Source organism: Stenella coeruleoalba, assembly GCF_951394435.1.
Source record: "Stenella coeruleoalba genome assembly, chromosome: 4".
In the NCBI taxonomy this organism is placed as follows: Eukaryota; Metazoa; Chordata; class Mammalia; order Artiodactyla; family Delphinidae; genus Stenella; species Stenella coeruleoalba.
Genome location: NC_137149.1, coordinates 27,941,832 through 27,966,586, shown reverse-complemented (window position 1 = coordinate 27,966,586; position 24,755 = coordinate 27,941,832). Strand labels below are relative to the sequence as shown.

The 24,755-nt window shown below is 38.8% G+C and overlaps 1 protein-coding gene across 1 annotated transcript in view; it reads left to right on the top strand.

The window, feature by feature from the left end:
- The first annotated feature begins 1,656 nt into the window (after positions 1-1,656).
- FAM241A (family with sequence similarity 241 member A) overlaps positions 1,657-24,755 on the top strand; it is a 40,373-nt gene continuing 17,274 nt past the window's right edge. Inside the window, exon 1 of the mRNA XM_079919648.1 lies at positions 1,657-1,963. Within this exon, the coding sequence (XP_079775774.1) occupies positions 1,790-1,963 (174 nt within the window). The 5' untranslated portion in view covers positions 1,657-1,789. The remainder of the gene's footprint in view (positions 1,964-24,755) is intronic.

Sequence of the window (24,755 nt, the reverse complement as noted above, 5' to 3'; positions counted from 1 at the left end):
TTCTGGCACTACCTATCTGGGGATAAGTTCACAGATCTTACAGGCCAAGGACTCAGTTCCGCAAGGCTGCCCCTCCCCCCCCCCACCTCCCCCTCGCTCCAACTCCACCCACCACACACACACGTCAGCTGCCAATTGCAACTCCGGGCTGTTACCTGTGCTTCTACCAGCCACCTATATATTGAAGGTTCCCACGATCCCCTCTATGGGTTCCACTAATTTGCTTAGAGCTGCTCACAGAACTCAGAGAAACGTTTACTTACTTTTAGGAGTTTATTATAAAGGATATTACAAAGAATACAGGGGCACAGTCAGATGAAAAGGTACATAGGGCGAGGTATGCAGTAAGGGGCGCAGAGCTTCCATGCCCTTTCTAAGCTGCCACTCTCCCCCCATCTCCACGTGTTCACCAACCCGGAAGTTCTCTAAAGCCCTATCCTTTGGGTTTCTATGGAGTCTTCATTACAAAGGCATGATTGACTAAACTACTGACCGTTGGTGGTCAATTCAACCTCCAGCCCCGCTCCCCTCCCAGGAGATCAGAGGGGGGACTGAAAGTTCCAATCCTCTAATCACAAGGCTGGTTCTTCTGACAACCAGGCCCCACCCTTAAGTTACCTAGGGGCTATCAAAAAGTTGCCTCATTAACATAACAAAAGACATCTTTATCCCTTTCACCACTTAGGAAACTCCAAGGTTTTAGGAGCTCTGTGCCAGGAATGGGGACAAAGGCTATATATATATATATATATATATATATATATATATGTGACTTATTATAAATTGCGATACCACAGGTAGCATGAAAAAGAATTATAAACTAAGATGTCTCCCTTACCACACACTGAGTGACATATTCTTACCCATTTATAGAAATATACACAAAGGCAGATACACCACCAAATGCTCCCAAGGCTCCAACAACCAACACACACCAGGGAAGCACTCAACAGAGAGAGACCTTCAGACCTTCAGAGAGACACAGAGAGGAAGCAAAAGGAACAAAATAGACGGAGAATGTGTATTACTTGTAAAGGATGGACAGCTACTCAGGACAGGCAGCCGGCATCACACCCAGGCACACTGCCAGTGCCAGGCAAGCACAGAGGGGCTCCGCTGGAGTGTGGAGCTCTGTGTCTGCGTGTGTTTCCCTCTCTCACACACCTACCAACACACGCTCTCCTCTCTCCCTCACAAACGCATACACCGCGTCTTTCACAGTCTCTCTCAACACAGTGCCTATCAGGCTCTCACACACACGAGCTCTCACACACACAGTCTCATGCACATACAATTTCTTATACACAATCTCTCACAGTCTTTACGTACGTAGTCTCTCATATACACACTCTCTCTCATAGTCTCTCACACACACACACACAGAGCCTCTCTCTCACAATCTCTCACACAGTCTGTAATGTACATAGTCACACACTCATATTCTCTCACAAACGCGTGCGCGCGAACACACACACACACACACACACACACACACACACACACACACACAGGCGCGCGCGCGCGCCCCGTTGGCCCCGCCTCTGCCCTGGCCCCTCCCTTCCCCGGGTGGGCTCCGCCCCGGCGGCCGAGGGCGGGGCGAGCCGGTGACAGGAGAGGCCGGGCCGGGCTGGTACTTGCGGCGCCCAGGCCGCCGGGGCGCGCTCCGTAGGCTCCTGTCAGCGGCGAGTGTGGCCGATCCCAGGGCGGCCCTCGGGCGGCGATCGCTGCCTCCGGCTTCGTGGCTTGGCCCCTCCGGCGGCCGTCCCGGGCGGCAGGAGTTGGCGGCGGGATGTGCTCGGCCGGGGAGCTGCTTGGCGGCGGCGGCGGCGGCGGCAGCGGCAGCGGCGGAGAGCGCGACGAGGACGGGGACGCGCTGGCGGAGCGGGCGGCGGCGGGGACCGAGCCGGATCCCGGGGCGAGCCCGCGGCGGCGCGACCGGCGGCCGCAGGAGGAGCAAGAGCAGGTGATCCAGGAGGGGCGGCGCGGTCCGGCCGGTTTCCCGAGCCCCACGCGGCGGCAGAGGGAAGTGGCCCGGAGGGCGGGCGGCGCCGGGGCTGTGCTCGGCGTGGGGCGCTGGTCGCCGCGGCGTTCTGGAAAGCGGCCCCGGAGAGCGTTTGGACGGAGCCCTCGGGGCCAGGCCGCGGGGTCGCGTGTGCGCTGCCAAGTGCCGGCCAGGAGTCGCGTGCCTGGCGGGGTCAGCGCCGCCCTTACCCACCCGTCGGGCAGAGGCTTCTCAGGCCGGAGCCCGGGGGTCTGTGGAAGTGCCCTCCATAACGGTCACTTATCTAAAAGCCTTACATGTAAACATTCTTCAACTTCGAGTTCATACCCCGGTGCTGTGTTTTAGGGGCCAGTGGCTCCCCTCTCGACTTCCATCTTGTCATTTCTGAACTCACACCTAGCGCCTCTTGTAAGGTGTGGGTGTATTTCTCTAGACATGCAATCAGTATCTGAAGACGTGTAGGAGCGAGTATTACAATAAGTGTCTTGACAGGGACTCTCCGAGAGCAAGTTTTTCACATGAACCCAAAGGGTATCTAAACTTCATTTAAAAACTGAAAAAGCTGAGTAATAATTAAGTTAAAAAAATAATGCCTAAGGCAGAAAGAAAAAAAACTGAAAAGGCAAGAAAATTGCTTTCAGTTGGTACCAAAGGGGAAAAAAGTATGAGTCCAGCCATAATAAGGGAAAAGAGAAGTTGGGTAGTTTTTGAAACTCTCAGAATTTGCTTTCACTAAGTTAAGTATGTGATAATAGGCATTATAACACATCATTTATCTTCAAGATTAGGCAAGAAGTTTAATAAAAGAAATTGAATTATATGTGGGATGAATTTTCACCAGCAAATACAGTAATTAGACCTTCAAAAATAACCAAGATAAGCTAGCCTTCAGAATCACAGTAAAGACCAAGAATTAAAATGATTATTTGCCTTTATTACAGTGTATACTGTTGAGATCAGTTGATACCTGTCTCCTCTCATTATCCTTCTGCATCTGTTCTTTTTGTCACATTTCACAAACTCCAACATCATCAGTAAATGCATTAATAGATAAAGTATAAGTTCTAGTGTCTCAGCATTGTTTAGAAAACAGAAATAATTGTGTGGCACATACAAAATATGCCTTAGCATTAGGTTTGCTCACCATGTGGAAGTGTAATTTTTCATTCTTTTGACAATGTAAGAGATGGTGACTGAAGCAAATAATTGGTAGCTAGGAGATCTTCCTGACTGCTTTCCTGGTAGTTTTACCCCATTAACTGTACCATGACTCAGTAGCTAAAGGACTGTTTCCTCTTACTTTAGTTGTTCAACTGGAAAAGTGAAGAAAACAGCAACAGGAACTCCCTGGCGGGGAGCGGGGGGCGGATGTATTTGAGCTAAAGGACCCAAAGTAATTTTCAAGTGGTTTTAAGGGAGCATGTAAAATATTTCATTTAAGCTTCTGTGGATTTTTCATCATCAGTAGCTCTGGTCTTAACAAAATTGTTTATGGTACAACGACAAGGGATGAAACGAAAAAAGAATGAAACATATAGCCTAGAAAACAGATATACTTTGCATACCTGCTTCTTTCATTGCATGTCATGTAAATTTATTTTCCTGTACTCCTTTGAAAATGTTATCATTTATTTTTATCACATGATTTATTTATGTACTCTAAGTCCACATACACAATACTTGAAAATTACACCTGAGATATGCATTTTCTCCTATATCAGCACCAAAGAAGAACTTCTTATAAAGAAGTCAAAAATGAACAAAAAATTGATACAACCCAACTCATTGGTGTAAAAAGCAAGCTTTTGTGATAAGTCATTTCTTGGTAATAAGTGTAGCTTTTTTTTCAAGTCCTGAAAATGAAATTTAAAATTTGTATGCACTGCCTTGCAATGATGGTAGAGATATAAAGATATTTGAGGGAGAGGTAAATGAAATTAACAACTATAAAACATAGTCTAAGGATTTGTTTTATTTTGTTTTTCTTTAGGCAGATGGTGTGTGTTTGTTTTGTTGTTTTAAGGACACATGGACTCCAAATTACAAACAGAGTATTTTTGAAAACTTGGTTTGTAAACTTGTTGCTTAGAACTTAAAGTGAGCTTTTCCATAGAAACAGTGATATAAACAGAAACAGAACCAAAACTAATTAGCTGGAAATGAGACAGAGGCCATCTCCCTGCTGTCCTTTCTGCTTAGCACACTCACTTAATGTTCCAGAATCTGAGTAGCGTCGCGGATGTTAAGAGAGAATTGGTAGTAGTGGCAGCGGCAGCAGTAATAGCAGAGGCTCCTTTATATCTGGATCAGGGTTACAGGTGGTGTGCTCTTGAATGCAACAGCTCCAGAAGGCACCTGACTTTTGCTCCTCCAGCTCTTTCAAAGATTTTTGTCAGCCCCTAATTTGCTGTATTAAATCCCTTTCTATTTCTAGTTCCTTCACAGTTTGCCCTTAGCTGATCATTTGATGAAGGAGCTTTCTTCCTTTGGCTATTCCCCAGCCTAAAGTCTCCTCTACATATATCCTTACCTTCACTGATTTTTCTTTCTATTCCTGTCTGAAAGACTCATGCCCTTCCCTCTACCTGGAAGCCTCTTGCGTCAGCTTTGACTTTACAAAACGTATCTTTGGCTCATTGTTATTATGATACCAGATCAAAATGGTATTTATTTCCTGTAATACCAAAATACCAGTATTTATACAGGTGTTTTCTTAATAACTAAGATAAGCATCATTTTTTTTTTTTTTTTTTTTTTTTTACTATTTATCCTTAAGTACTACTCCATCTGAGAGAAAACTAAGGTTCCTCTGTCTTTCTGGCCTAAATCTTTCCAGGTACATGATTGACAAGGCAGCCTCTATCCTAGGAAAGGAGGACTTGATAGACTGGACCAGGTTCCCTAGATGAAAGAACTGTCAAGTCTGAAATAGGAGTTTGGCCTCTAAGAAAGATAAGCCAGGGAGAGAGGCAAAACGCCCAAGGAACTGAAGGGACAGGGCATAGCTGTCCTACATGTGTGTTGGTAATTGTGTGCATGAGAGGTGATCCAAGTATGTTCATGACTGTGAATGCCAGGTCCCTTTAGGTAAGAGAGTCTCTGCCCTGCTGCATACCTGGAAGGTTAAATATCTCCAGTCCTTTTATTACATTTATGTATGTATGTGGCATTTTGCAACCTGAATAACCTAAGATGGCCCTGCCTTAGGTGGGATAGAAAGGTCCCACCGTCCTTGGATTGACTTTAGAATCATTATTTTTAGCTTTAAGGTCTTTCTTTATGATTATAAAAGTAATGTGTACTTCGGAAAATGTAGAACTATAAAACAATCTAGGGGGCTTCCCTGGTGGTGCAGTGGTTAAGAGTATGCCTGCCGATGCAGGAGACACGGGTTTGTGCCCCAGTCCAGGAAGATCCCACATGCCGCGGAGCGGCTAGGCCTGTGAGCCATGGCCGCTGAGCCTGCGCGTCCAGAGCCTGTGCTCCGCAATGGGAGAGGCCACAACAGTGAGAGGCCCGCGTACCGCAAAAAAAAAAAAAAATCTAAAGAAGAAAACAAAAGCATTTGATATCTCACTAAGTAATATTGTGCTATAAAATATGAAACATTTGATGTTACTACATTCATATATCTCTCTGTATGTGTATATGCATATATACACACATATTTTTTAACATGTTTTAATGTAATATTTGGATTTGGTATCTTGTTTTTATCTACTTAGCATGTTGTGTCATTTTCCCATGTTATCAAAAATTCTTTGTAAAAATTATTTTTAGGGCTGCCTAATAATCATTCCCCTAATACTACATATTTAAGTTGCTTCAAACCTTCTTTTATAGATAATGCTGTAATGAAAATCTTTGCTTATAAAGTTCTACCTTTTTCTCACAGTTCCACCTTGGAATAAATTCCTAGAACTGGAAGAACTAGGTCAATAAGTCAAACTCTTTGAATCCTCTTGAAACATCCTAAAAAACTGCATTCAGAAAAGGTTGCACCATTGTGCTCTTCTGGCATTAGTATGTAAGAGTGCCAGTTGGAAACCATCCATTCCAGCAACAAACAGTATAATTTATAGTTTAATCTTTGCCAACTTAATAGGCAAAAATTATCTTATTGTCGTAAGATACTGCTGGAGAGGTTTACTAAACCATTCGTATATTTATTGAGCATTTGTATTTCTTTTTAATTGTGTTCTTTGACCATTTTTTCTTTTGGCATTATTATAAGATATTAAACTCATATTTCACAATGATTATAATTATTTTCCCTGCTTGCTGTTTACTTTATAATTTTGTTTATGATGTTTTTGACTTAGAAATGCTTTAAATTTTTATTAGCCAAAGGAATTTTTTTGTTAGTTTCATACACACACATCTCACACCCTTATACATGCACACACACACACCCCACACATACATACATATATCTATTATATTTGTTTAGAAAATTCTTTCTAATCCTACACTTAAACTATCCACCAATATTTTCTTAGGTGTGTTTGTAGTTTTTCTTTTTTTTACTCTATATATTTAATCTCTTTAGAATGACTTTATGTATTGTGTGAGGTATGGAGCTGATCTTTTTTGTTTTTCCTAATCATTGAATAATCCACTTTCTCCCTGGCTTTGCAATCCTTTATAGTAGTTATAAATACTGAAGTCTATATCAAGCTTTTATGTTTCTGTTGGCATTGTGAAAGGGATTTCTTTTTCCACATCATGTTTTTGCTGCTGGTTTCTAGCTATTGGTTTTTATTTAGTTCTTTTTAAACTAGCTACCTTTCTGAATTCTTTTGTTAATTCTAATACTAATATATACTAGTATCTCTTAGACTTGATTCTTTTTTATCTTCTAGGTATATAATCATCCACTCTATAGATAAGGTTGATTTTGTTTCCTTTCAGATGGTAATGCTTCATTTCTATTTCTTGCCTTTTGCAATGCTGGAACTTTCAGATAAATGCTGGCTTATAGATATTTAAGTAAATAAATGAAGGAACCTGTATAATGGCATTTATCAAAGAATGTTCCATGAGATCATCTGTAAAAAAAAAAAAATGATACCAGAGGGAAGCCTTATACCTCCTTTTTGATCTATCATCAAAGATATGATTAGCAGTACATATTCTAGATCCAGAATACCTATGTTTGAATCCTAACTCTGCCACTTACTAACTGTAACTTTGGGCAAGTTAATTAACCTCTTTGGCCTTCAGTTTCTTCATCTGAAGAAATAACAAGGGAATAATAGTTGTATCAACACCATAGAACTGTTATATGTATGTATGTAATATATGTAAAGTGTTAGAGCAGTACTTAGCATATAATAAGCGTGTAAGGGTTAGCTTTTGGACCTAATTTTCAACTAGAACCTAAGTGAAAAGATATCTGAGAAATGTTATTTTTAAGTTTTCCAGACTCTGCAGTTAGAAAGCCACCCTAGGAGGAAGGTGGAATAGAACAGTGCTCCTCAGTTTTAATGTGTAGACAAATTATCTCTTGCAGGTTGTGATTTTGTTGTTCTGGGGTGAGGCCCAAGATTTTGCATCTCTAACAAGCTCCTAAAGTGATGCTGATGCTATGCCCAAGGACCACACTTTGAGTGGCAAGAGAATAATAAGCAAACCAATCCACAGTATTCAACAAACTTGCCCTTCGACATAGTATCAGTAATAGATATATATACATAAGGAAGTTATTTTACTATTTCCCTAGAAGGGTATATTAGAACTCTTGGTAAAGTGTAAGAAGCCAACAAGCCTTGCTTCTCCAGGCCAAGTGATTTGCCCTAGGGCTTACAATTAACTAGTACTAGAGCACACCAGAACCCAGGTCTCCAAACTCCAAAGCCGGCTTTGTTTTTGTTTCAGAAATGCAAAGAGCCCTCACCTATGATGGGAGAACAGTCTGATAAATCTGCTGCTCCCCCTTAGATTGTATAGTTCAAAAATAGATATCTGTTTATACCCACTTCCTTTCACATCTTTTAAAAGCAGTTTGCAAGCAATACTGTAGCAAGTGCTTTGAGTTTAGATGAACTCAGCCCTAAACTTAAATCTAATTTTTTTCCAATGGGCATCTAGTCACTAACTCAGGGAATAATTTTGTATATGGTAGATATCTTTTGTCCATTTTTTATCATTATTTCAAGAATGGAACTTCTAAATCAGTGGTTCTTAATTGGGGGCAGTTTTGCTCATGGGGGACATTTGGCAATGTCTGGAGACATTTTTGAATATTAAGACGAAGGGGGTACAGTACCGTCAGCATCTAATAGGAATAGTCCAGGGTTACTGCTAAACATCCTATAATATGCAGAACAGTCACCTACAGCAAAGCATTGCCTGACCCAAAATGTCAGTAGTGCTGACGTTGAGAAACTCTGCTCAAAATGTATTAGGATTATAGTGGTTTGAGTTGTCAAGAATAATTACTCTGTTGATAGATATTCCAATGGATAGGTAATAATTGTTTATTTTTTTGACACCTACATTCCAAACAGGTAGTCTCCCTACAGATCTTTTCTTGCATCTCTTCTTCTAGCAACTCCTTATATGCAACTTTCTCTATTTTGCTTTCCCTCTTTGTTGGAGAACAGAGGGAACAAAAAGTGCCCACCAAACTGAGAAGTTATCTTGAGATTGAAAAACAAGGCAGGCAGCTCCATATAATCAATGGATCAGTATATTACAGGATAACTTGCTCACAGGGTGGGATCAGGCAGATGATCTGTAAGCGTTTGCAGCTGCACTCCACACTGCCAAGGGGCCACTGAGACAATTTTATAGTTAACATAGGGTATAGGGGTATGTGCTTGGAAACAGGAAATGCATTCCTAAGTCAATATTTATGAATGGGTAACTAGTCTTGTGGACCAGCAGTCCCCAACTATTTTGGCACCAGGGACCTGTTTCGAGGAAGACGGTTTTTCCACGGAGGTTGGGGGATGGTTCAGGCGGTAATGCCAGCGATGGGGAGGGATGCGGAGCGATGGGGAGTGATGGGGGGCGAAGGGGAGGGATGGGGAGTGATGGGGAGGGATGGGGAGCGATGGGGAGGGATGGGGAGCGATGGGGAGCGATGGGGAGGGATGGGGAGGGATGGGGAGCGATGGTGAGGGATGGGGAGCGATGGTGAGGGATGGGGAGCGATGGGGAGCGATGGGGAGGGATGGGGAGGGATGGGGGGCCATGGGGAGCCATGGGGAGCGGCAGATGAAGCTTCACTCGCTCACCCACAGCTCATCTCCTACTCTGCGGCCCGGTTCCTAACAGGCCTAGGACCGGGAGTTGGGGACCCCTGTTGTGGACACAGGGAATAAGTCAGCAAAGGTTTTCATCACTGTTTGAGGATTACAGAGCAAAGAGGCCAACCTGGTCCCAACGATTATTAAACAATATCTATTAGCTACAAAGCCCTTGACAACAGAGATGTTGATTTACCTCACAATACTGTTCTGGGTGGGATCAGCAGAAGGACAAGAGGAACTGTATGGGCCCAGGATGGCATCAGTTATGCTAACGGCCATATACTCTCATATTCTTTTTCTGCTCCTCTGTCCTACTACCCATCGTTTTTTCATCTCGCTCTACTGTGTCTCATTCTCCCATTGTCTGTTATTCTTCCCCACCTCCCATCTCAGCCACTTTCTCTTTTTTTCTATACGTCTTCTCCACCCCACTGCCTCCTTCTTCTGTAGAAGCTGAGCATTATGGAGCAATGAAAAAGGTTTTGGGTAATGACAGTTCTAAGTTTGAGCCTTGTCATCCTAATAACTTAATCCCTCAGAGACTCAGTTTCCTCATTGTAATGGGTATAATGCTATCCACTTAAAGTTCTTATGAGGATTCAGTAACATTTTGTGTATGAAATGCCTAGTATACAGTAGGTCCTCAGTGAATATTAGCTCCCTATTTTTTTTTTTTTTTTTTTTTTGCTGTACGCGGGCCTCTCACCGCTGCGGCCCCTCCCGCTGCGGAGCACAGGCTCCGGACGCGCAGGCTCAGCGGCCATGGCTCACTGGCCTAGCCGCTCCGCGGCATGTGGGATCCTCCCGGACCGGGGCACGAACGCGTGTCCCTGGATAGGCAGGCGGACTCTCAACCACTGCGCCACCAGGAAAGCCCCTAGCTCCCTATTTTGCCCTGATCTTCTCTTCCATCTTTTTTTTCTGGTTCCCTTTTTCTTCTTCTTCTTAACTAACCACATCATAGAACTATTTTTAGTACATGTAATTTTCAGATTTATAGAATAAATATTATTTATTGAACAAAGTATTAAGATTTACTCATCTAAAAATCAGGTATTTCTTTAAAAAAATTTAACCCACCAACCTAAATTATTAATATGTTGCTTTTTGTATAGATCTCCAGTTGATTTTTTTTTTCTGTTGTGGATCACTGACCCTTGATGAGAAAAATACCCACCCTCCTCTGTACAAGTTATTCTCAATTTACTATTCAAGAGAAGTGGTAAAGCAAGGTTAAAGGGTAAAACTTAAAGTAGTACCATGACATTAACCTTGCCCTAAGAGACCTAAGTAGAAACTGTATCTTTCCCAGGCCTTCTTTAAGCCCCAGCCACGCTAGCTTTGGCTCCCATCGTTGTCTTCTCTGGAGTCTTGTCTTGCAGTAACAGCCACATATCTTCAAAAACCCTTAAGAGTCTCCACTAGTCATGTTTTGGTTCATTAAGTGTGTGCTGTGTTCGTGTGCATGTGCGTGTGTGTAAGGCAATTAATAAGATAATCAAAGAGTAGTTTCATCCGAGCAGAGAAACTGAATTTCTAATTAACTTAATGCAGAAGTTACTTTCTATCTGCTGATCTAATTTTTCCCGTATCCAGTGTTTTGGGTTTTTTTTTTTCCATTTAACATCATTGTCAGCTGTGCCTTATCTTGGCTAAGGAAGAGGAAACAGTTGGCTTTATTTGTTATTGCTGTTTTCTTATAGCAACAACTTGATCTTATCAGATTTCTGATCAAAGAGAAAGCATGGTACAAATATTTTGAACTTTACGGGAAATAAAGGATAAACTAATTATTAATACTTAATATCTAAACAATATTAATACTTAATATCTAATATCTCTTAATACTTAATACCTAAATTTTTTTTAAAACAGTGTTAAGAAAATTAAATTTCCATTTGTGGTTTTTACTATATTCCATTTGATATAATTTTTTCTAACATCTGTGAAGTTTTTTTTAATCCCCTCTTCCAATTAATCCAATTAATTTGTCTTTTATCCTCTTGATCAAAATTTTACTGGGATGTATGCAGACCATCTACAGAGGCAGGGAATTTAAGTTTGATTCCCCATGGCTGGCAAATTTCATCAGTTTGATTGAATTCAGAATTCCTTATTCCTTGGTTTTCAGAGGTAATAAAATATAACAGAAGCTATTGTCACTGTCACAAATTGAGAATTGAGAAGGAAAGTCATTTTTAAGGAAAAATGTTTGGTTTTGGCTACTTTAAATAAACAAGCGATTCCACCTGTGGTAGCAGCCAGCATACAAGGTACTCAGTAATGTCACCAGAAACTTCATTTCTTTAAAAAATAAAAAGTAGATTTTAGAGAAAGTACAAAATGTAGAAATTTTTAATTTGCACCTTGAATTAATCATATTCTTCACTTCATGGCCTATTATTATCTATCATTAGTTCATGCACATCAATAAATTTTAATTAATTTATATTTTCATTGCAGAACCATTCTCTTCTACTACAATAGGCAACTCTTTTAATATTTTTGGTAGGTATGCCTGAAGATGGTTCCATCTATCTACGTTTGTAACTATGATTTAAAATATTGAATTCTATTGGTTAAAATGAAAATGAATACAAATTTTAGTATTTCTCCATTTATAATCATTTCAAAGACTTATTCAAGAACTAGCTGATGTTCTCATTGATTTGTATCCATCCCCCCAAAAGTTTTTTTCCTTTATTGGTTATATGTAGTTTAGTGGAAGATATGTGTAAATAAATGTTATAACTTTGCATTTAATTAAAAAATAACAAACAAGTTATAAATACAATACCTAGTAAAATTTTATATTTAACATATTATTTTTGTACATTTTGTAGGAAATAAAAACTGCAACTACATTTAGTATCCAATGAGGAGGAAAACATGTCCAGCCTCACTAGAAATAAAAGAAATTCAAATTAAAACTATTAGGGATAATATTTCATCTATCAAGTTGATAAAGATTAAAAAGGTGAATGGTGTGGGTTTAAAGAAACAGTGTATGAAATAAGAATACACTAAAGTTAGAAGTAAAATTGATTCAGTCTTTCTGGAGGGAAATCTGGTTTCAACCCTCATGGGTAGAGACTGCTGTTGCCCCTCACTCTAAAGGTGTACAAACTGCAGCACAGGGATGTTAAGTAACATATTGAAAGTATCACAGCTAGTAAGTTGCTGAGTTAAGATTCAAACCCATGCTTGAAGCCTGAGTTCTTAACAACCAAGCTAGTGTTGGTCCATGAAATCAATTTAGTGGATTGTGAACAGGATAGGATAGGACAGAAATTGTTAGAATGCATCACACATGGTATGAATGTCATTTCGTGGAAATTTATATGTACTGGGCCAAGAAACAAAATATTTTATTGTGGACCACAATCAAGATCACTGCACTAGCCCAGGAAGCTCAATTCTGTCTCAAGGCCTCTGCCTAGACTCTTTTCCCCAAATCTTCCCTTGGCAGATCTTCATATCATCAGCTTAACTATAACCTTTCTGAGATCTCAGCTCAGCTCTAATATATAGAAGGAACCTCCAGTCTACACCCTCTTCCTCTCTTCCATTACTCTTTTATTTTCTTCATAGCTCTCACACTATTTGAAAGTATTTTATTTATTTGTTTGCTAACATGTTTATTCTCTGCCACTTCCCACTCTCTCCTTCACAGGCTAACACTAAAACATCATCTCTATGAGAGCAGAGATTGCATAAGGCAAATGCTTCGGACATTTATTTTGTCATCTCTGAGGTAGTACAGAGTCTATAAAAATTTCAATCTAAAATGACACTGCTGGTAAAAACTCAATTGATGTTTTTGCTGAAGCAATGTGGTTTCCCAGGGGAAACTTTCATAACAAAATTTAGTTTTGAAGAGAGAAAGGACTTTGTGTGTAACAGGAACATACTCTATTGTCAGAATCAACAGAAAAGAAACGAGTGGTGTTAGTTTGTGCATTGAGCTAAAGGTCCCTGTAAAACATTTGTAAGAATTTAGGCAAGGATTGTGTTCCTTGATGTGATGTGTTTAAAAACCACCACAATATAAAGAAGGTGAAAGGCTGACAAACAGAATCTTGGAATACTAACTGGCATTAATTTATGTAATGGGTAAAAACTTGCAATTTTGTTTTTAATTTTTCTTAAACTAAACATAGGAAAGAGAGTAAATGAAACCCAAAGCTAACATAGATTTAAATTCAGATCAGCCATTTCAATAATGGCAAAATGTTAAAGGATAATTTTCAAAAAGAGGTAAAATTATAGTGCTTATTAAATATAAAATGAACACATGTTAAGGAGTTTATTTAACTCGTCATTAAAGAGGGAACCAGGCAAATGTTACAACTGCTTCAAAGGAGAAATCAGTCAGAAATGTATGTGTGGAAAAGGTATGTTGAAATGAATTTACAAATGGCCACGAGACTGGCTTTTTCCATAGGCAGGGAGGAAAGACAATTGAACCTCTACTGGAACAGAATTTGTTTGCTTGTCTATAGATATGAATTATTTGCATTGCTATTGGTTATCTGTAATTTACAGACTTGTAAAATATCTCAAAAGCCATAAAGACCAAACAGTAGTATTATAAACAATGCAGTTTTCCATGGAGACACCCATAATTTTTTTTTGCTTATTCTTAATTTTCTTATAGTAATAAAGAAAAAAAGTAATTTCTAAAATTTGCTACACAGAGTAGATTAATTTGTGGATAGTGAGGGTACTTGATCTCTCCCTTTACAATGTCTCATGCTGCTAGAAAAGATTAATTCTATTCTAGTCTTCTTCCATGGCAGTACTGTATACATACATTCAATGTACATGTGGAAATGTATGATTTGTATGCATGTGAAAAGCAAGGATTGAGTTATATTTGAAGTTCTTTCTGTTGAGTTATAACTAAAATTAACCTGATGGTCAGATAACTACTAAAAACAAATTTTGATAAGAACAAGATGGCTGCTCCAAGGATTCCATATTCATGTCTATTTTTTATTCAGCACACAAATCCCAATTGCTTGTTCCTAGCATCCTAGCATACTTTCTCCACGTGTTGAATGGTTACTGGTTTCACAGACAACTTTGTCTACTAAGGAGTTTCATGGGAGTGTAGAAGCACATTTGGTTTAAGCTTTTAAATTTAAAGGAGGGCAAGAATGAAGTGATTTCTTCATAGAGAATTAACCAGTTAGTTATAACCATTTTTGATATCAATAAAAATACTCAGTGTAGAACACTTGAGAATAAATATATGAAGAAAAAATTAAATACTAAACTTCTTTCTTTATTATTCAGTATGTACAGTTTATTTAACAGTAATATCATAAAAATGGTATAATGATTGTGCCATTTCTGGATGATAGTATTTTCCCTTTGGAGTTTAAATGACTAAGTATTTGGAAATCAGTCTTTGAGTATGCTATGTTAGGCTACTAATTTAAGACTTCAGTTGTGCTAACAACCCGGCCATATACTAAAGATATTTTCCTTATCCATTTGTGTCATATGGAACATCAATTGCTTTAACAACTGATAACAGTCATTGTATTATGGATGGTTTTCTGTATTTATTATTTGTATTCATTATTTATTATTATTTATCAGTTATTATTTGTTATTTGTTTGTTCCTTATTTTCTTGGTAGCTTTTAATTCATTCACTCAAAACATCTACTGAGCTCCTACTATTTCCTGGGCAGTGCTGTAGGCACCGGGACACAAAGAAACAAACAGAAACAGGCCAAATCTCTCCTCTCATTAATCTTGCATTGTAGTAGTGAGAGACTACGAATAAATAAACAAGTACATCAGTGGGTTATAAATGCTATGGAAAAAAAAAATAAAGTAGGGAAGGTGGATGGGGAGTATGTGTATAGGGTAGGGGTGCTTTTTTAAATAAGATGATCATGTAAGTGCTCACTAAGGTAAATATGAGCAGAGTCTTAAGGAAGTGAGAATTACTGGTTTGCCCCCTCCTTTTGCTTTGACTCCATGGCGGGTAGAGCCAAATTTGAGGCTCAGTCGAAGTAATCATGGTAACATATCTTTCCCCAGTCTAGACTCTCAATTATCTCTCATCCATCCCCCCTTCCAGTTTTCTATATTTTATTACTATTTTATTCATTTATTCCTACTATAAGCAAATTCAAATCCCTTGTGGAAAGATGAGAGGAAAAACCAAATTAATTATGGACTTAAGTAAATTAACTAAAGACTTCATCTTTTAAAAAGTATATTTCTTGGGCTTCCCTGGTGGCGCAGTGGTTGAGAGTCCGCCTACCGATGCAGGGCACACGGGTTCGTGCCCCGGTCCAGGAAGATTCCACATGCCGCGGAGCGGCTGGGTCCGTGAGCCATGGCCGCTGAGCCGGAGCATCTGGAGCCTGTGCTCCGCAACGGAAGAGGCCACAACAGTGAGAGGCCCGCGTACCGCAAAAAAAAAAAAAAAAAGGTATATTTCTTAAGGAGTATTATATAATCACACCTTATAATGAATTTGTTTAACTATTTTGCTTTCTTCTTAATACCTGGTTTAGTTCCTTTGTACTAAGGGATTTAGAGGTCTGCAGTGCAGTTTATTGGAAAGAGCTCAGAATTTATAGTCAGAAGACTCCTGTGCTCAAATTCTGGCTGGTTGTCTGATTCTGGGGAAGTCACTTGACCTCTAGAGTCTAGAAATACCCACCTTACGGTATTTTTGTGAGGAGCAAATGCTTGGAGTATGTGTGTTTAATAAGTTTATTGAACAAATGACTAGTAAGCAAATAAAATGGGGAGAGGATTCCATTTAAAAAATGGTTGGGGGGAGGGCTTCCCTGGTGGCACAGTGGTTAAGAATCTGCCTGCCAATGCAGGGGACACAGGTTCGAGCCCTGGCCTGGTAAGATCCCACATGCCACGGAGCAATGAAGCCCATGCACCACAACTACTGAGCCTGCGCTCTAGAGCCTATAAGCCACAACCACTGATGCACGCAAGCCACAACTACTGAAGCCCGCACGCCTAGAGCTGGTGTTCCGCAGTAAGAGAAGCCACCGCAATGAGAAGCCTGCGCACCACAACGAAGAGTAGCCCCCGCTCGTCACAACCAGAGAAAGCCCGAGCACAGCAACGAAGACCCAACGCAGCCAAAAATAAAAATAAATAAAATAAATAAATTTATTTTTAAAAAATGGTGAGGGGAGAATCAAAACTACAGGAATATTTTTCCTGAAGAAATTAAAAACATTTCACTAATCATTTTCTCTTGGCCTGGGTGTGATTTAAAAAGTGAGAGTCTTCAACATATAAACCATCTAAGAATTAATAAAATCATTAGAGTACATGAAAGCTCCATGAAGAGAGACTGTAGAGTAAGAAGAGAAGAAGGCCTATAGGTAAGTCCCTAAGAAGTTCCAACACAGACTCAGAGGGAGATGAGCCCGCAAAAGTCGACCAAGCAAGACAAAGGAGGTAAAGACATCTAGAATGACTAGCAGGCTTCTTGCTTGTACTTCTGGGTTGTGCCATTCACTGAGGTAAGGGACGCATGGAGGAAGACCAATTTTAAGGCAGATCATTATGAGTTGAGGGCATGTTGAGTCTGAGGTCCTCTAAGACATCTGGGAAATGTTGAACATGCAATTGAGCATACAAGTCTGGAAATCTGAAAAATTGCCTGAGCTGAGAAAGATCAGAAGGAAACTATGAATCTTTTATAAAAGTATGGGTCATTTTAATTGTTAGGGGATTTGAATATGGTGATTTGAGTACATATCTTTCCTTATATATTAAGCAGCTTAATGGCAAGGAGTATAGGTTATTTGCTTTCTGTACCTCACAGCACTTGCCTTGTTCATGGTAGGCATCCTATTATTATTTATTGAATTGAACTAAATTGCCTAAAGGATTTATTTTGCAAGCCAGACTATTCTATGAGTCAAGGGCTGTGATTATCAGAGTTGGAGTTTAGTAATCAAAGATTAGTGATACTCAGGGAGGACGTGACACACACTAAGAACCAGAGTGCGGTTTCCTGAAAGTAAGCAGCTGTCAGTCTGGCAAATCAGTCAGGTCTGTGCAGGCTTGCCACAAGTAGCACACAACACATCTTGCATAAAATGCAGGTGTAAAACATGCTGAGAGGAGAGGATCATAACTTCAGAACATGACTACAGACTTCATTACAGTAGGCAGAAAACTTGTCATTTTCACTATATCACTATTCACCCAAAATTTAAATAACTAATATATTCCATTATAAAATAAGGTGGCTTTATATAGATATACTGTTCGTCAAAGAATTTCTTCCATAAGAAATTTTATAAATCCACATACTTTTATTTACAAAACTAGATTCCTACAGATTCTTTAATGTCATAAATAATGAGAAGCAATTAAAATTTTTCCCCACTTAGTCCAAATGGTTGATTAATAACTCAACAGGCATTTCATTTCATAAGAATTGCACTGCAGTGGTTATTTCAGAACACAAAGAAAAATATCAGCCAAGTCACTGGATTGGACAAAAAGTGCAGTATATAAAACAAGAAGCTGTTATTGTACAGAACACAATAAACAACTCCCAAACATTGTTATGTGAGTGGCATTTTCATAGCTTTCTTAAAAATTGTCCCACTCATAAGTACTGTTAAATTTTCTTTGAGACAAAATCCCATTATGGATCTTAGTAACAAATTAATGATAAAAAGCTAACTTTAAAGGCAACTTAATTCTAACAAGGATGGATCATATTTTTGCCTAGTTCTATTAGACATACCAGCCATATTTATCTTTAACTCTTCAAATATAATACGGAAAAGATATTTAACAGCATAAGCAAGTAGAATTTTCAACTTTCATAAAGCTAAATACTTCCTTTGCAACCTTAAAACTCCTATGATAAAATTTAATTTTAAAAGAGGGCATTCACAAAGTCACAAATGTTGATGATTCTTTCAATAGATATGGTCAAGCAACTGGAACAGCAGTGACAGACCCAGTGCTTTTGAGAATCAGTCCTCACCTACTTAATGCCTCAGATTCTGACCAGTGTCTTTGATTTTGTAATATCTTTGCCTTTCTTGGTTTTGCCTTAAAAGGAAGTGTGACTTGCCTAATGCACAAATGTTCCAGTTTCAATCAGGATCTCTGTTTTGCTTCTTTTGCTTTAGGAATGAAAGTATGTTACAGTATAAAATCCATTTTTGTACTTAAATGTATGGATGTGAGAATTTGGGATTATGAATCTTGGTTAACCTTAAAAACAAACAGCAACACCTCTAAGAAGGAGATGATAGAGTGGGAAAGATGTGGAACAATAAATATTTGGAATTGGATGGATAGTTACCGAGAGGTGACTCTCTCCACTTAAGAGTATAGAAGTAGTACCAAGAACACTGAGAGAACATGATTTTATAACGAGTCATCTCAGCACAGTTTTTACCAACAACAACACTTAGCAGCCTAGAAGAAGCAGCAGGGAAATCGGAGGCTGCTGAAAGTCAGAAAGTATGGGAGAATATGTGGCTATGAATTCGTGGTTGAAATGGTAGACTGTGGGTTCTAAACTGCAAGGAGAAAATAAAGAGCTAAATCTATAACAAATCCAGAGGCTTTTAAATTTTATAACTACTTCTTTCTTAATATCTATTTTCACAAAGTTGTTTATCACAGTATGATACTGTCTCTTGATGTTTTGCAAATGTGAGACTCCTGCCCTTTTAAAAGAAAGCAACAAGATCTTTTTCAAAACAGGTCTTTCTTTTGAGAGGTCCAGTGGACTGGTGAGATGGATTGAGAGAAACAAAATTACAGTATTTTTTTGAGGGGAAGACTTTCAGTCTAAAATCCCTCTGAAACTGATTCCCAGCTTGTTTCTATTGTGGTCCTTCATCTTTCATTTTTGTCTCTCCATAATTATATTCAATCAAAAATTACGTTATTTATAAAGGCAGCCTTTCTATGATCATTGGAGCACATTCTACTATGTTACAAGTTCATTGTTCATACTATGAAGGCAAGAAAATTTCAAAGGGAAAGAAAAGTTTATTTTATGTCCAAATAAAATATATGTTTCTCTCTTAACTGGATGTAGTTAAAAAAATGAAACCAAAAATCTGCTTCAATAGTGTTCTATGTGCTTAGTCTTTATGCCAGTTTATGTTGCTTTTCTTCTGGGGAGAAGTGGTGGAATTAAGAATTCGATGTTGGTTTGGTTTTTAGTTTTAAAGAAAGAAAAATTTTAAATCCGGTCAAACTGTATCACAATTAAACCAGTTGCTATATTGTACAGTGAGTCAAATGTAACCATCACAAAACCATTTTTAAATGACATTATTTTTACTGAATATAAATTAATCAAGACAAGTGTAACTGTTTGAACTGCTGTTAGAAACTGATATATTAAAATAAATAGAAGGAGGGACTTTCCTGGTGGTGCAGTGGTTAGGACTCCGTGCTCCCAATGCAGGGGCCCTGGGTTCAATCCCTGGCCAGGGAACTAGATTCCACATGCATGCCACAACTAAGGAGCCCGCCTGCTGCAACTAAGACCCCATGCAACCAAATAAATAAATAAATATTTTTTAAAATAAATAGAATGTGAGTGATTACAGAGTGATTTTATATTTATAAGAAAGCATATAGTATAGGGTTTTAGAACATGGGTTTTAGGGCAGAATGCCTGAATATGTGTCTTCACCAGTTATTAGGTGATCTTGACTAAATTACATAATCCTTCTTCTTCAGTTTTCTTTATGTTTTGAAGGTCAAAGTACTTAAGACACTATCCAACACATAATAGATATGCAATAAGTATTAGGGCTTTTAAAATTAATATATTGTGAAATTCATTAAAAACTTCATTTTAACATTATTTATTGTATTTAAGGCTTATATATCAGAGCATCTCCACAAAGAGCCAGCCTTTGCAATGAAGAGGAATAAAAAGCAAAAAATGAGTCTTTTTAGGTAACTAAATGCTGAAGTAAAGATCGTTTTTGTTTTTGAAGTAAAGATGTTTTAACCACAGAATCAATTTGCAGTACATTAGTGCTATAAACCACTATTCTGTTATATGATAAGACAAAAGCAGTTAAACATGCCATATCATTTTTTAAAACATCATCTAAATATTTGAAAGCATTGCATAAACTTTTTTTTGCCAGCTCTCCTGATTTAATTTTTTGACTATACTGACGCTTTTTGAACTAAATGCCAAGCATTTTGCAACACATCATATTTTTGCCTTAAAATATACTTACTTTTTTATAAATGTTAACCTTTTTATTAAATTCTTAGCTTCTTGAAGTTAAGGATATAGTCTTATTTATCTAACACATTTTAGGTATCACGAAAATTTTGTTGAATTTAATTGGCTCTATAAAGCAGAAGTGTTTTTACAGTAAAATAATCTTAAATATTTTACTGAATATATATGATAGCTTAAGATAGTTTTATTTGTTCTTATATGTATTAGTATATTTATTTCTTCGTTTATTATTTTCTTTCTGGGCTGCCAGATATTTAATATGGGGAGTTAGGAAGGTGGAGATGATTTTAATGCTCACAAAGCATTCTTGATTTACTTCTGACATTTCTGCAACTCTTAGAAACTTTTCCAGAGAGTTATAAATACCGATAAAAAGTATTTTACTATGCTAAAAATTATTTTAAAATACAGACTTGGGTGTAAAATTTAATGTATTAGATGCAACTAAAGGGAGAATCAGGACTATTCTGAGACTAGAATTTCCAGTTAACTTTCCTTAGACTTAATTTTTTAAAAATGAGTTAATTACCAGCTGAAGTTCAACTTTTGAAGTTCCATTTAATCATATGGTTCTTCTACTAACCCTTTTTTGAAAAAAGTCTTTAAATATTTACTTATATTTAAAGCTTAAATGAATAAAAAACAATGGGTTTCTTTTCCTTCTTTCTCATTTCCTTTCATACCAACCATTAAAGAGGCAGTTTTCCTTCTTTGCTTAGCAGAGTCTAGCAAATATGTTAGCTGGCCACAACTACTGAAGCCTGCACGCCTAGAGCCTGTGCTCCACAACAAGAGTAGCCCCTGCTCGCCGCAACTAGAGAAAAGCCCACGCACAGCAACGAAGACCCAATGCAGCCAAAAAAAACCCTCAAATTTCACTTTGTTTAAAATAAAATAAAATAAATACTCTTCAAAGTGCTTAAGGTTCTATGGATGATTCCAGAAAACTACCTGAGTACTACCCAGGATCCCCTGGTTCATCCTTACAGGAATTATCCTTCAGTTCACCATCAGAAGTAATTAGTGTCCAGAAACAGCATGGCAGAACTTCCAGAACAATGAAGTAAGGAACTCAGTAGATTTTATCCCAGAAAAACAACAATTTAACTGGTGAAAATTATTTAAAAATAAAATATCATTTAAAATCTTTGGGAATCACCCTAAGAGCATACAGCAAATGAAGGAACATTCATTAAAGAAAATCTACAAAATCTAGGTAAGAACAGTGAGTATTTGTGGCATTTGAGCCACAACCTAACCCATTACCTCCCCATCACAGTGCTGTGTTATAGAAGCTGCAACCCCAGCATGTGTAGCCAAGAAGCTGAAATTCCCCTCTCCCGCTAACTCCCAGTCTAGGGCTACAGTTTCACCTGCAAGGGTAGGCCTTCTCATCCCTTTCCTCCCTTCCCCCTCAGCTCCATGTTACAGGAAGTCTATTCCAGGCAAGCATGGCTAAAAGGACCAAGTCTCCCTCCCCCCAAGCAACCCCCACCCTAGGCACAGCAAGCTGAGAACACTGAGGCCGAATTACCCATCCCAACTCACTATAATGTAGAGATTCCACACCAAGAGAGGCAAGCCACGACCGAGAGCTGCTCCCCACCCCCAAGGACCTCCTTATAGAGCCAGATTGTCACTCTAGGAAAATAGGGTCCCTGACCCCAACTCCAGTGCAGTGGTGCAGGTGTTCTGCCCAGGAGAAAAGGCAGACCACAGAAGTAAAGAGCTCTTTGGATCTGCCTGAGAAGACTGACTTCAACTGGAAGAAGGAATGGAGAACTCCATGCCTAAAGGTGTTGTTGAAAACAGTACAGATCTTGATGAAGAGCAATTAAGAGGAGGCTGGTAGCTCCATAATACATCAAAACACCAGAGCAGCCAGAGGTTTTAAAGAAAGAACCAGGGAAAGAGTCGGCCATGAAGAACCTTCTTGGGATCATAGTCACCTGTGAGGATCAGGAAGGCAAGTGTGCATGTGTTAGGCTGCACCCACTCAGGAACAATTGTAGCAGGATGTGGGGCAGACTTGAAAGCATTCCCTAAGCTGCACACAGACCCATCAACACAGGGAAGAAGCCTTACAAAGAACAAGGGGCTTAAATACAACCTGTGACCAAACACTGATTGAACAATATGCTACTCTGACCCAGGGATAACTCCTAGGAAGCAGGGCTCCAAAATATCACAATCACCTGTGACAGTCGGAAAATTGTATACATGCCCAAGGCTATACCCTCTCAGGGGTAGTAAGAGTAGGACCCTCCAAGCTACTAGTCCCTCGCTGAATGTGGGGCAAAGAAGTAAAATCTCTGAACTATGATAGCAGTTTCCAAGCTACAGATACAGCCAATGGTAAAGCATGAAAATAACTGGCTAAGGGACCGTAAGCACAACTGCTAACCAAGAAATGGCTATACTAGCCCAGGGACAACCCCTAGGTAATGAGACTAAAAGATGAAAATAAGGGGAAAAAATGTGAGTAGGAACATCAGAGGCTGCACACTGCAAAGCAATAGACTTTGCAGAATTAGTTCAGCCAAGTCACTAAACAAATAATCATGAGAATAACAACCACCGCCACCCCCAGAGTAGTGGTAGGGGATCAGTATATAGTGTTGCAAAAATATATCTAAAATGTCCAGTTACTGACGAAAAAAATGATGAAACATGGAAAGAAACAGGAAAGTATGATCCATAAGTAGGAAAAAAATCAGACAATAGAAAATGTCTTTGATGGGGCCCAGTGATATACTTAGCAGACAAAGACTTCAAAAGAGCTCTTATAAATATATTCAAAAAACTAAAGGAAACATGCTTAAAGAGTTAAAGTATGATGACAGTGTCTCATCAAATAGAGAATATTAATTAAGAGAAATTGTTTTTCTTTTGAATTAAGTGGAAATTCTGGAGTTGAAAGTACAGTAACCCAAATGAAAATTGAGTGGGCAGAAGATAAAAATCAGTGAACTTGTAGATAGAGCAATATAAACTATGCAATCTGAAGAACAGAGAGAAAAAAGAATGGAAAAAAATGAACAGAGCCTCAGAGAACTGTAGGACATGATTAAACACATCAGCACACAAATAATGGGACTATGAGGAGAGGAGAGAAAGGGACAGAAGAAATATTCTAAGATATATATGGCTGAAAATGTTTCAAACTTAATGAAAAGCATTAAGCTACACATACAAGAAATTTGATGAAATTCAAGGAGGATAAACAGAGTGATCCACATCTAGACACATTATGGTCAAAATGTTGAATAAGAAAGAGAAAATCTTGAAAGCAGCAAAGGAAAAACAAATCACATAAAAGGAAACCCCAGTAAGATCAATAGTTGATTTCTCATCAGAGACTTGGAGGACAGAGGCAATTGGACAACACATTCAAAGCGCTGAAAGTAAAAACCTGTCCACAGTCTTATATCCAGCAAAATTACTTTTCAAAAATAAAGGTAGCGGCTTCCCTGGTGGCGCAGCGGTTGAGAGTCCGCCTGCCGATGCAGGGGACACGGGTTCGTGCCCTGGTCCGGGAGGATCCCACATGCCGCGGAGCGGCTAGGCCCGTGGGCCATGGCTGCTGAGCCTGCGCGTCCGGAGCCTGTGCTCCGCGACGGGAGAGGCCACAACAGTGAGAGGCCCACGTACCGCAAAAATAATAATAATAATAATAAACGTAAAACACATTCCCAGATAAAAACAGAATTTTTTGCCAGCACACCTGTCTTACAAGAATGATCAAAGGAAATTATAAGGATGAAAGCATCTGATATCAGACACTACTTTGAATCCACACAAAAAAACAAAAAGCACTGGTAAAGGCAATAATGTAGATAATTACAAAGGATAGTATAATCGCACCATCTTCTCTTGACTGATTTAAAAGCAGTTGCATAAAACAATATGTATATATAATTATATTGTTGGGCCTATAACATACTGAAATATAATATATTTGACAATATCAGCACAAAATACAAAGGTGGAAACAAAGTTGTATTGGAGTAAGGAAATGACACCAAATACTGACTCACATCCACAGGAAGGAATAAAAAGAACCAGAAAGGAAGGTGTTGAGAAGACAGATTGTATACCAGACAACAAACAAGAAAGATTAGAAAACTATAAATGCCTGAGATATTTAGGATTTAAACTCAACAGAACCCACTGATAATTTGGATAATAGGAAATTAGGGAAAAGAAGGTTTTGCAGATCATTCCTGAGTTTCTTACTTGCAGAA